Below are 13,984 nucleotides of genomic sequence, written 5' to 3'. Positions count from 1 at the left end.
TTACGTCATTGACCTCCATTTCATTTTAAATTAGTATTGATTAGTGTACATATTGGATCATAGTTTTCTTTAAACTGTTAAACCAATGGACCAAATCAACCCATATAAAGTTACAAAAACATTGACAAAATTACTTTCATAAAGTGACCATCATATTTTCTATTTGAGAGGACCTGAATAATACTAGAAAGGCAAGGAGCTGCACAAAAGGAAAAAAATTCTGTCTTAGACATTTGAATGTGTGACTTATTTTTTTTAAAGCCAGAACTGATTAATACAGCTGTATAAAAATAATCACCAGTTTAAATAAAAGAAACAGGTTCCTTTAATGTCAATTGAGACCACAAGCATGTGGGGCATGAATAGTTCTGACTATCCTTGTTTTTATTTTATTTGTGATACTTTCTATATATGGGTCCAGAAAGTGGAAAAATTACAATTTTAATCAAAATAACGAATCAAACACATATAATTGTTATACAAGAAAAAAGTGGGGTGGTAGGAACCATTGGTGCCCCATGTGATTATAATTGCTTGATAACCATCACTCTGAGATATTTTGAAAATTTCTTTCAGACTTTTTTTCCAATATATCAGACTTTTTATGAGCAACTCAGCGGGTGTTTCTAGAAAAGCAGAGGACGCTTACCCTACCGGTGCACCTGGTACATTCTCCCAGCTTTTAGTGGAGTCCGAGTTGCTCATTTATTTTTGTTACTTTGTATGTATGATTTTAGTTACTTTATGTTCTTTGTCGTGTATGTCTGTTTTCCATGTCTGGTCTTTGTCCCTGGATTACATTCTTTTGATTACTGCTATAACCTTGGTTCCCTTGATTACTTTTTCAAAAAAATTTTAAAAATTGGGCTCCAGACACTTCATTAAATAACATTCAATAAAGATCTCAAATATTTTATTGATAATTCATGGCTAATTAACCAATTACAAGTATAGCTATTGGCAATATGTAAATATGTCAATCTATTGAAAGTGTCAATTCAATCATTAGAAGATTCTTCATTCTTTAAATATTCCGTTGTTAAATAGCTAATGTAGTTCCTCATGATATAAATAAGAACTCATTTTTACATGCAGGGTATCAATATTTCATAGAATATTTTGGTGAAATTCATAAAAAAAAACCAATTTCATCTGCATAACAGCTTTTTTTTAAGTTTAACTATCTGTCACAAAATAATAGGTAATTTTCACATATGTACAATTTTTTTTCAAAAGTACAGTCAAATCAATACAAATTCAACATGATTAAAATGCATTTTTATCACAGTTCAAACTCCCATTCAATTATGGAAAGTAAAGAAATATTCAACAAAAAAATAAAATAATCAACAATTTTGTTCATCAAGTGTGTTACTTCTTGTCCTTTTTACTTTTTTGTGTTTTTTCTCTAGCGTTTGATAAGTCATATTTATTAACATCCTTTCTAGCTGCTGATTCACGTTTCCGCACTGTTTTCATTACTCTAGATTGTAATTCTGTTCGGGTCAAAGGTCGTGCCTCATCATCACTAGCTTCACTGCCTTCGCTGTCATACTCATCTCTGGAAATTAAGATTTATTTAAAATCAAACCTTCAAGAACTACAAACCTGTAATATACATTGCTAATAAATTTGTATTTACCAAAATTTGTGAAATTTATGCACATAATTTTTTTTCTCATTAGAAGAAATAAGCTTACATTCTTTTCAAGTACATTCTTGTACCAAAAAATAATAAACGACAGCTTTTTAAAATTATCTCCCTTTACAATGACTGCAAAACATTTCTGAGACACTTAAGAAACATGTCAATCACAATAAAAACCCTTATTAGAATCAAAAGACAAGGCAACATTAAATACAGTACTCATACATATAATACGCTGGTTGTTTGTGCATGGTTATATTTTGGTCACTGAAATAAATCATGGAAACTCTATTTTATCAATGCTTTACCACTGGCACACTGTTTTACCCCAAGCAATTGTGAGGGTTTAAATAACAACATAAATGGCCAGCTCATGGTAAAACAATGATAAAATGGATTTTCCACAATTTATTTCAGTTCTAATATGACTAGTTTCTTCATATTTTTGAAATGACATAGCCTATGTGTTTTAGGAAATGTTGGTCATGTATTTATCACTTTTTTACCATGGATGTGGTCTAAAGAGCTTTTCAGCATGTCATATTAGAACAACAAATCTGAATCAATTGATTGATTGATTATAGTTTAACCTCCCATGGCAGATATTTCATGCCTTTAAAGATGAGAACTATTAACCAATCAAATGTAACCTGCTTTATACTCAATGAGCTGGATCTATATTGTGCTAGCTCACAGAAGCAACAGCCTACAGGTGCATATGCCACCCAATTCAGACACATTATTCTGGATCCAAGCAAACCAGTCATCATGAATTCCGTTTGCTGGATGGAAAAGCAGTAAACATTTTTAAAGTCTCTGGTGGGAATCTGCCGTGGATCAAACCAAGAACCTCTTACACTTGAGGCAAGCACACCACCCCAGGAACACCAAGGGGATAAATACCTCATATTAAGAGGTAGACCTAAGGTAAATAACTCTTAAAAAACAGTGAATTATTTGTATCAAATTCAACTTCAACAATGCTTTCAAGCTTTCATTTGAAACAGAATAAAATCAGTTTGAGTTACTTTGATGCTTACATGAGATAAATGTCGAATGCCGAATACAAACTTTCCGATGTTTTATAAGAGTTGTGTCCCTTAACCTAGGCCTACCTCCTAAGGCACCAAAAATTAATTGAGTTATAGAATTTACCCAACAGATGGTGGAAGTACAGGAAGTTGTTGTGTTGGAGCTGCTGGTCCCTCTCCAAGTAAACCAGGAGGTTTCTCTTGCCGAACTACATCTACATCCTGAAATACAAAAAAAATATATTTATACATACAACGAATTTTCCCTTCAAGATCTAATCATTGTTTTTTTTTAAATTACATACATCAAAATCTTGTAATACAATTCACTTTTCCATATTGTAAGTATACAAAGAAAAAAGTCTGAAAAGTGTACAGTATGTGTTTCAAAGTACATAGTCCATTGAAGTGTAAAGAACAGCTTAGCTTAGTTGAAGTTTACTACAAAATTTAATATAAATATTTCTGCAAATTTTCATAATCTTCTCCGAGGATCTTTAACTGCTTCCTAATTTACTATGTATTAGTTTGATTGTTTATAGGCTCTGTTATACAGGATGTGAAATAGTTCACAAGGTATGACCACCACTCATTACAAATCCTCGAAGCTATACTAATTTGCATAAATGATTAGGGTTTAGGTCTTAGTGTGGCAGAGGTGTAAAGCTTTGAAATAGCAAATCTCGGTAGGAGATTGTAATTGTCCGTGTTTTTACTGTGTTTTCATATTCATGTTTTATATTGTCCATGTTTGTCTTGTAAAAGGCGTTAGTTACTGTGCTTAAATATTTCATTTCCAATCTATGTTTTATGTTTTGTGTAGCTCATGATTGTATGGGTTTGTAATTTCCTGTTCTTTTGCTTTTAAGGGATGCATGCCTATTTGTATGTGCAGTCTCTATGCTTTACATGTTCTGTATGATATATATGTTCATTTGGTTAAAAGCTCGCCAGAGCTTATGTTGTCTGTTATTCTTTGTTTTCGTATTCATATTTGTAATCAAGAACTTCGTGTTCAGAAACTGTTCACAAATTTAGGTAGCTACAAATGAGCATATTAAGTATTTAGCATACGATATCTTTCAACATAACCCTAACTTCACTACTCATGAAAATGTTTGAGCACCAGTCAATCAAGAAAATGTTTGAGCCTCACCTACATGACAATACGTAGAATTACAGTAGTTTACAATGTGCAGTTTTTTTTTTCCAATAAAGTTAACTCAGATTATTCTTTGCACTGATCTTGTCATTCACTCCCAAGCACTAAACTTACCTTAGTTGTCAGATAAGACTGTATAGCTAATAATTCATTAGTCCTCTGTTCAATTATTCCAAGATATTGTATCATATTACTGTCTGTTACTCCTGAAGCAGCCCCCAACATGTCATCTATTGCTGATCGGTCACAATTTATCTTATTGAATAAAGAGTCAATTCCTGCAAACAGATCAAAGTCTAAATTGATACCAATTCAGAAATTTTTTTTTATGATACAAACAATTTTAAGAAATAGTTGGAAAACTTAATTTTTGTTAGAAATTACTTACAAAGGTAAATAAAATATAATCTCTGTAAAATTTAAAATAAGTACGCAAGGACAAGTTTAACTGCAACTCCTCACTAAAGATTATCAAAATGAAGCAGTCAGCATTTTACTCTCTCCCGAGCAATGGGGAAGGGGACATAGAAATACTATCTGTCTGTCCATCACATAGACTTTGTGCATGCAATTCCAAAGAAACTGCTCAACAGATTATGTTAAAATTTTGTAGGATTGTTAGCCACAGTATGCTGATGATCATATTTTGCTGTCATATTGATTTCCCAAATTTTACAGCCAAGAGCTATGGGACTTGAACGTTGAATTTGTACAATTAAAGCTTCACTATAGGAAAAATATTTCTGACGCAACTACTCAACAGATTTTGTTCAAATTATATAGGAGTAAAGAGAAATTTTATAGAAGTTAAGAGTCACTGTATTGTCATTTTAGTTTGACAACTTTTACGGGAGTTATGGGGCTTTTGCACTTTATCTTTATCTTTTTTTTTTGGGGGGGGGGGAGGTGTGGTGGCATGTGGCTACATATAACAATTCTGTTCAGATTTGGAGTACAAAGAAATTAAGTTATCTCCCATTGCACATTATTTGACAACTGTAATCATTACATCAATATCAGGTGAAAAGCCTACCAGCTCGTAACTGATCCAAAATCTTCGAAATTTCTTTATTCTTCTGTTCATATTCATCAGCCTCTTTAGAAGAAGAAGCTTGCTTGTCTTCCAATTCTTTCAGAATCTTTTTCCTTTGATCTTCAAGTTCTATGCCTTGTAGTTTGAATTTCTCAATTTCATTTCGAATCTACAATTTAAATATTAAATGTACAATTGAGTATAAACCTTAAATTCAACATAAATATACATATAGGTAATTATCATCTAATTCCTAATGAGTTTACAAACATACAGAAAAACAGGTAACCCTTATGTCAATTTTAGACAGAACCTGTATTTTTTTTTTATAAAAATGTTCCCAAAATTCTGACTAAGAAGTTACACATATAAACAATTTACATTCTGGTTGTATTTATCAATGTAAGTTAACTACATTTTTACTGGGTAAACTTTTGCATATTCAACAGCTTCAATTGTTTGTCGCATAAAAAATAAAGTTAATTCAAGTAGACCACAAACTGAGAAACAACATAATTGGCAGTCTTCAAATCAAAATCTGTGTGAAAAGTATCTATAAGTCAAAGACAGATATGGCCATATTATCGTAAAGTTGAAAAATGAACCAAGTCGGTAAACAGGAAGTAGAAGTGTGCCAGCTCTGATTTTGAATCACACACTATGGAGTCCCATATTGAAATTGCCTTCCAAATAACTAGAGGCTGTGATTTATATTTGCTGAGAAAAATGTTATGAAAATATTTTCCCCATCTACCCGCCACCCACCCAACAAGAGCAACCTGGTCAATAAAAGGAGTAATTCTTACCTCTTGAATCTGTTCATTCAAAGTCTCAATTTCATTATTCTGCTCATTGACAAAATTAAATAAGGCAAAATTGCGATCTTCCACTTCAATGAATCGATTTACAAGAAGATCCAGATCTTCTTCTCCAGTAAGCTCACGAATTCTTTCAAATGCCATTTCAAATGTTTCCACAGAATCTTCTTGACTTTCCTTTTTCCGCTCTGCTTCTTGAGCCTCTATAAATTGGAAGGAAATAAATGTTTAAATTTAAAAAAATATCTCATGATATGTTTATTTCAAAATTTATTGCACGCTTTTACTTTCAGGGTGAATTTTTCAAGGCTGCAGATTTGATTTAAAACCAGGGAAAAAGAACAGATATGGCAAAATGCAACAAATGGACCAGGACCAGCATATAACCTAATTCCAAAACAAATATTAGGACAACATCCCTTAACCATATACAAAATAGACCCTGAAATCTTTACTGCAAAAATAACTCAGGTTTGAACAGCTACTTTTGACACTTTTGTCATTTAAATTGATCAATTCCAGTAAATGTTGACAGTGGGTGTTCTTTGTAAAATCGATAAGGATCCATATTTTCCATAGTAACTAAATTATACATACTAAATTCAGTTAAAATATGTTGAAATATGTAGATTCTAAGGTGTTTTGAGAAAGGTTAGGAACAGTACCATATTCCTTCACTATGTTGACAAGGGAATGACTAAGTAAAAGAAACATTGAAAAGGAAATGATTTAGATTATACATCAAACAAAACACATACATTTGGAAAATAAGGAGTCTGGACAGTTGATATGGGTACACTACTGTCAACCAAAATTTTAATTTCTCCACTCTTCACAGTGGAGTCACTCATGTCCTCCACTGTGACTCCATCAAAGTGAAAACCGAGATAAAATTGCTCTATTTCAATATTTATTTCTGTCAATTACTTAGATCTTATTAAACTGCTAGAACCATTAAATATACTTTGGTATAAACGCAGGAGAAGTTAATTACAGACAATTTCTGAAATGGTGACTCCACTGTGGAGAGTGGAGACACTGTGACTCCCACTCAAAATATCTCCACTGTGGAGAGTGGAGAAATTAAAATTTGTGTTGACAGTAGTGTATGATGTTCAAGGTTGTCCTATTGCCCAGGACATGTGAAACTACCATTTGGACATGTAAAAGATAAATTATACTTGCCAGGAGTACCACCAAATATTTCTCATTTTTCAACTTTCATTTAATAAAGGACAACCTAGATTACAATTTGGACAAATTTGCCCAGACATGGCTCATAAATTGTGCATGTCATACCCTGTGATATACATGTAAAACAAGATGTTCAAAGATCTTTAATTGTTATAAAAGTATAAATTTGTATAACTTTGAACTTAACTTTTGGATTTATTAATTGGTCAATACCTTTTTTCTGTCTCCAGGCCACCAGTTGCGGATCTTCTTGCCTTTCTTGACCCTTAATACCCATGAATTCTCTAAGAGTTCTGTCATGATCTATAACACGGAGTAATTCCTTCATCTCAGCCTGGTGCTGCTGTAGATCCTTGTCGGCTTTCTCTTTCAATAAAATTATCTTGGCTTGAGCTTCATCCCTGAAATATTGCAGTTCAACACATAAAAATTTCATAACATTACAGTAATGTGTTCTTTCGAACTAATTCACAATAATTAACTTTCAATGGAATGTCAAGATAAATCCAATATCAAATTAATTAAGTTTTTTTTTTTTTAGTTTTCAACAGAATGATGTACAAGATTTAAGTATTTATCCATCTAAGAATCGGGCAAAATGTGTATAAAGTGTGGCACATGAAGGAAAAATCGCAGAGATTTTATTGCATTGACCAAGTATTTATTCCTGAAAACCTCAAGAAATAACCATCAAAGTGTTTGCAAAATTTACCTTTTAAGACATTGATAGGTCAAATTCATTTCAAATGTACTATGGAAAAATGGTGGTAAAATTTTCCTGCACTTTTTCCTTATATAAGCAGTCAAAAAAATCTATGTCACAGATGCTTCAGGATAAATTTAAATACCTTTTCAGTTGTTTTCTACATGTATTGAATGAATTTCAGGTAAAGAAGACAAAAGTGAGAATTATGAAGTGCCTCCTTTTGCCTGATTCTTACACAGAATGGTTCTTAATAAAGCATTTCAAAATGCTTTAGTCATAGTTAATTACGCATATTACAGGGCAAACTAATGGGAAATACTCAAATTTCAAAGGATGGTAAGAAATATAAATCTGATGATAGATTTATGTTTAACATGTACATGTATAAAGTATTCTTATTATATTATGCATATATGAAATATAAACCTTTCATGCCATTTTCAAATTCAATCAATAATAAATTACCTAGCATCATATGCTTGTGTTGAGCTTTCTATAAGTTCACCCTTCTTCTTCTGAAGCTGTGACAGTTCTTTCTCAAGCTTTTTGTACAGAGAATCAAATCTATTTCTTTCTACACGTAAACTTTCAATTTCATCTCTCTGTCTTGCATTCTCTGCTAACTGTTTGCAAAAGGCCTGCTTAGCCTGAAAACAAATATGACATAGTCAGCTTAGATTTTTCCAAGATATTTTTTTTATACCATGTAATTTTAAAAGTTTGTAAAACTGTCAAGATTTTTCATAAAATTGTTCAAAATGAAAGAAAATGGTAAATTAAAAAAAAAAATTCTTAAAATATCTAACACACTCAGTGTTCTCCCCAGGCCATTGTAGCATTGTACTTAGCAGCTCTATGATTTATTAGCACTGTGCTATCAGTAATTAAAGTCAGTTAGAATGCACTATGGGCACTTTGCTAACATACCAATATATGCATACCAACAATACATTATTTTCTCGCTATACTATTCGAAACGCAGAAAAATACAATTATAATCTAATAAGAAGGTGTTTTATGTATGTCAGTAATTGTTTGTTACCAACCTGATCAAGTCTGTTTTCAAGTGTTCGAATGGTCTTCTGTGTTTGAACTGTGTGCTGAGAACTCATATGTACACCACCCATATTTTTGTGTTGCATTTTTATTTTCTTCTCCCATTCTCTGATTTGTGCATCTAATTCAATGTGACTTCGTTTCTCTTCATCAATTTCAGTTTCATGCTCATCTTCAAAGGAAAGTAATAAATTATTTGATATTATCGTATACAAATTATGGATACGGTGAATACAGTACAATGTATGTCAAAGAGACGACAACCCCACAGGGATGAAAAATGTCAGCCCTAAGTAGTAGACGGTATTACAATATGAATAGCAGGTTCTGTAGAGAAATTTGTTAAGTCATTGTATTTGTATTATAATAAACAACTGCAAATGACAGTGGCAGATAGAGAAGGGGGTGCAGGGGGCTGGCATACCTCCTTTTCAAAGTGTGTGTATCTGGCCCTGCATGATGAAGCACACAACATGCCCACCCCATTCTCATTTGAGTTTCATAACTATTGATGGGGGAGGAAACATTGAGATAAAGTACTTATCAATATTTCACTAAACACTATACAAATTTCACAAAGAGTGTCTGAGCTACATGTATGCTGACAGTGCCATACAAAAGTATCTCTGTTTAAAAGACTGATGCATTATAAAAAGTGAAGTGAAGCATGATGTAAAGGAATAATTATTTGTAAATAATTTTTACCTTTAACTTCAGCAAGTGTGACTAGTGTATCTGTATTGACATCATCTTTGTCTTGATTTGATCTGCTTTCAGCTAGTCGGAGCTCTTTTAGTAATTCCTGTTTCTCAGATTCAAGTTGTCCAATGGTGGACCTAAAAATTGAGATTTTTTATAAACAAGCATAATGGCATTTCAATCTAAATTCAACAATTTGAGCAAATGCAATATACAATGTAAATTATAGAATGATGAACACAGTCATTAAAATAACTTTTTTTTAAAGCTTTTTAATATGTGTATAGGCATGATTTGTCTTCTCCCATTAAGTTGTATCAACTGTCAACTTTTTAAAGTTTGATTATATTCATATATTCAAAACACATGTGTCATTGTAGTATACTTTAAAGACAAACTAAACAGAAAGTTACTTTAATTGACTAGAAAATGTATACTACCAAATTGAAAAGAACTGATACAAATAGTCAACTTCAGGAATATCAAATTCATGTTTAGGTCTGAAATGAAGGTAAGACCAAATTTCTTACTTTTGTTTTCGAATCAGATTCTGTGATTCTTCCGTGTAAGCAGCTCTGTCTCCCTCCATGATACGATACTGTCTTTGGAGTTTAATGAGCTCTTGCTCGGCCATAACCTCCAGGTCAGCATCGCTGGTGTCGGATCTTGCAGATCTTGGACGTGGCATTTTTATAGTATTGACCTACATGTACAAACAAGTGATTAAGTTTCAATTACAAAATATGTGTTGCAAAATCAATAGAAAACTTGAAATCAACCAATTATTTTGTGAAGTCTTCTAATGATTTTGCAATTATATTTGAGCAATTATCATGTTCAAGGCTGATAATTACAACAATGTATTTATGCACTACGTTGATTATTGACATTCAAAATAAAAAAAGAAAAAACAATGCAATTTCAAGCTGCTGTGTCCTTTCAGTTAAGTATATTTTCAGTATCAAAACAATCTGAAATGTATTTTCTTCTATACTGGCAGAAAAACGACATATCAATATCCGAATAAAAAAGAGGAGGGTTGCAGGATTATGAAAAAGATTTCAATTCAACACCCCACCCCCGACAGACACATGAAATATTTGCAAGTATCAAAAACTATACCCCTACTTCAACTAGCAGGTGCCCGAAACGGCGAAAGCAACAGGGTAAACAGCAAACATGGACATAAATATATACGTTCATAAGCTAAATTTCTTTAAAGTATGCCTAATTATGATATTTTCATTATGAAACAATTTTGATTTAAGTTGCTTATTCAATTTTCACCGAATATTTTTCATTATTTACCTGTTATTCCACGTCTATTTTGATGGTGAACAAATGAACGTCTCGGTATCCAAGAGAAACAAACGAAATCGAGGCCTATTAAAGGGACGTAACTCCATATGTTTACTTCAATCGGTCTGGTCTCAGTATCGTATTAATTTTTCCATAGACTTCTATAGTGAAGTGCATATTTTTAGGATTTTTTAAAAAATATGTAAATTGATTCAATAAAACTTTCACTTATGTAGCATTTCTAAGGACATGTGAAAAAATAATTTCCCGCAAAGAAAATAGGGTGAGTCCACGAAGATGGGACAGAAAAGTAGTCTTGAACTATAAATAGCCATTTTCCCTACTTTCACTTTCGTTTTGCACTCACCAAACCAACCTTTTCAGTGGAACATTTTTATGATATTATGTTAGATTTTCTTTTAAAAAAGTTCTTCATCTTACAGTGTGATGTTTGCTCTATTTTTTAAGTCATTGTTCATGTCTTTTGACAAAACATTAGTTTGTAGAGAGGCAAAAAGAAAATGCACTATATTTTTATGGCATCCATGTTTTGACGTACACCCGCTCAGGGATATGCAATACGATACTGGTACCTATTACTAATAAACATTTCAATATAATCATAAAAGTTGTTGTTTTTCTGCTAGAGTATTCATTTTCATACTGAAAATTCAGAACATCATTGCCCTGCTATAAACATGAGTTTTCTATTAAAATTTTTATATAGGTACCCTATTCCAGGCATGAGACTAATATCTCAGTGTTAGCCAGAAAATATTACTTTTGATAAAAAGCTGCTGCATTAGTCAAACTAAGCAAATTTGTGGTTTATTCTGACATGGTAGATACATGAGCTGTACTATGAGTTCCAAATCATTATTTAATCCCCACTTGTGACTTCCATATATGGAAATATTAATATTCGAACCTCCGTTTTTGTCTTTAACTCAAGGGAGCCTCTTGTTTAAAGTAAAGTATAATGACTGGTACAACCATCTGTTTTAAACTATAGATATGGTCATTTCAATAATAATAAATCCAAAAAAAATTATACCAATATCATAGTTTTAAAAAAATATAGCTTTTCATATGCAGAAAATACAGATTTTAAGCCATTTTGGTACCCCAGGCAGATACAAAAGGACCTCAATATGACAGGAAAGGGACTTTTTCTTTAAAACAGATAGCTATGATGCAAGAAAAATAGTTTATTGGTATAAATATTATAATAACAACTGTCTGCTTTAGATATTTTTTTAAAAAATTCAGTTTTTATATGAAAAAACACCTATATTTTTCTTGCCGCATTAGAATCTGTCCATTTGAACCACTAAAAAAAGTCCACTAAAAAATTGGCTGTTGACTTTTGTGACATTTCTGTGTTTAAATCAACCACACAGTTATATGGCAACTCATTTTAGCTATTTATTTGAAAGAAAAACAAAAAATAAAAAAAATATTCATTTTTTCATATATAAGAGGCAATGTATGGAAAATGACTATTTTCAAGTCCTAACCACATACTTAAAATGTGTTGTAACTTGAAAACTATCCTTTATGCAGGAGTATTACTTGCTTTAGGTTACATGAATATAGATATGCTCATCATAAACAGTCAAGATAATAATTTTATTGAACTGATATTATACAAATTCATGAAAACAAAATGCATTTCCAAATTTGGTAAAGATTAACCATAAATGCAAAAAACCAGAGCTACCATAAAAAATCAGGTTCAAAAGTTGGCTAATTCATCTTAAAAGTGTTACCTGCATTGGGGTACTACTTTTTCAGCTGGTAAAGACCACTTGCTGAATATCCAACTTTACTTGAAAAACTGGCTTACTAGGTCTCAGTATCGTATTAATTTTTCCATAGACTTCTATAGTTAAGTGCATATTTTTAGGATTTTTTAAAAAAATATGTAAATTGATTCAATAAAACTTTCACTTATGTAGCATTTCTAAGGACATGTGAAAAAATAATTTCCCGCAAAGAAAATAGGGTGAGTCCACGAAGATGGGACAGAAAAGTAGTCTTGAACTATAAATAGCCATTTTCCCTACTTTCACTTTCGTTTTGCACTCACCAAACCAACCTTTTCAGTGGAACATTTTTATGATATTATGTTAGATTTTCTTTTAAAAAAGTTCTTCATCTTACAGTGTGATGTTTGCTCTATTTTTTAAGTCATTGTTCATGTCTTTTGACAAAACATTAGTTTGTAGAGAGGCAAAAAGAAAATGCACTATATTTTTATGGCATCCATGTTTTGACGTACACCCGCTCAGGGATATGCAATACGATACTGGTACCTATTACTAATAAACATTTCAATATAATCATAAAAGTTGTTGTTTTTCTGCTAGAGTATTCATTTTCATACTGAAAATTCAGAACATCATTGCCCTGCTATAAACATGAGTTTTCTATTAAAATTTTTATATAGGTACCCTATTCCAGGCATGAGACTAATATCTCAGTGTTAGCCAGAAAATATTACTTTTGATAAAAAGCTGCTGCATTAGTCAAACTAAGCAAATTTGTGGTTTATTCTGACATGGTAGATACATGAGCTGTACTATGAGTTCCAAATCATTATTTAATCCCCACTTGTGACTTCCATATATGGAAATATTAATATTCGAACCTCCGTTTTTGTCTTTAACTCAAGGGAGCCTCTTGTTTAAAGTAAAGTATAATGACTGGTACAACCATCTGTTTTAAACTATAGATATGGTCATTTCAATAATAATAAATCCAAAAAAAATTATACCAATATCATAGTTTTAAAAAAATATAGCTTTTCATATGCAGAAAATACAGATTTTAAGCCATTTTGGTACCCCAGGCAGATACAAAAGGACCTCAATATGACAGGAAAGGGACTTTTTCTTTAAAACAGATAGCTATGATGCAAGAAAAATAGTTTATTGGTATAAATATTATAATAACAACTGTCTGCTTTAGATATTTTTTTAAAAAATTCAGTTTTTATATGAAAAAACACCTATATTTTTCTTGCCGCATTAGAATCTGTCCATTTGAACCACTAAAAAAAGTCCACTAAAAAATTGGCTGTTGACTTTTGTGACATTTCTGTGTTTAAATCAACCACACAGTTATATGGCAACTCATTTTAGCTATTTATTTGAAAGAAAAACAAAAAATAAAAAAAATATTCATTTTTTCATATATAAGAGGCAATGTATGGAAAATGACTATTTTCAAGTCCTAACCACATACTTAAAATGTGTTGTAACTTGAAAACTATCCTTTATGCAGGAGTATTACTTGCTTTAGGTTACATGAATATAGATATGCTCATCATAAACAGT

The 13,984-nt window shown here is 31.6% G+C and overlaps 1 protein-coding gene across 1 annotated transcript; it reads right to left on the bottom strand.

Moving 5' to 3' along the window:
* Positions 1-896: 896 nt before the first annotated feature.
* LOC148601752 (outer dynein arm-docking complex subunit 1-like) lies at positions 897-10,755 on the bottom strand. The gene is made up of 11 exons (XM_088555301.1): positions 10,656-10,755; positions 9,878-10,050; positions 9,354-9,484; positions 8,639-8,820; positions 8,058-8,239; positions 7,100-7,287; positions 5,681-5,895; positions 4,875-5,043; positions 3,956-4,119; positions 2,804-2,901; positions 897-1,561 (listed from the first exon to the last, which is right to left on the bottom strand). The coding sequence occupies exons 2-11, from the start codon at positions 10,033-10,035 to the stop codon at positions 1,372-1,374; spliced, it is 1,677 nt and encodes a 558-aa protein (XP_088411427.1). The 5' UTR covers positions 10,036-10,050; positions 10,656-10,755; the 3' UTR covers positions 897-1,371.
* Positions 10,756-13,984: the final 3,229 nt, after the last annotated feature.

Source organism: Perna viridis, chromosome 12 (genome assembly GCF_037379345.1).
Source record: "Perna viridis isolate PV_CMFRI_1.1 ecotype Kerala chromosome 12, ASM3737934v1, whole genome shotgun sequence".
NCBI lineage: Eukaryota > Metazoa > Mollusca > Bivalvia > Mytilida > Mytilidae > Perna > Perna viridis.
Note: the sequence above shows the minus strand (reverse complement) of the source record. Positions and strands in the feature narration are given on the sequence as shown.

Excerpts from the sequence above, each read along its gene's own strand:
- LOC148601752 (XM_088555301.1), bottom strand. The coding sequence starts at position 10,035 with ATGCCACGTCCAAGATCTGCAAGATCCGACACCAGCGATGCTGACCTG. Across the intron at positions 5,896-7,099 it reads GGCCTGGAGACAGAAAAAAG|AGGCTCAAGAAGCAGAGCGG; the intron begins GTATTGACCAAT and ends TCCAATTTATAG. Across the intron at positions 2,902-3,955 it reads AGTCTTATCTGACAACTAAG|GATGTAGATGTAGTTCGGCA; the intron begins GTAAGTTTAGTG and ends TTTGTATTTCAG.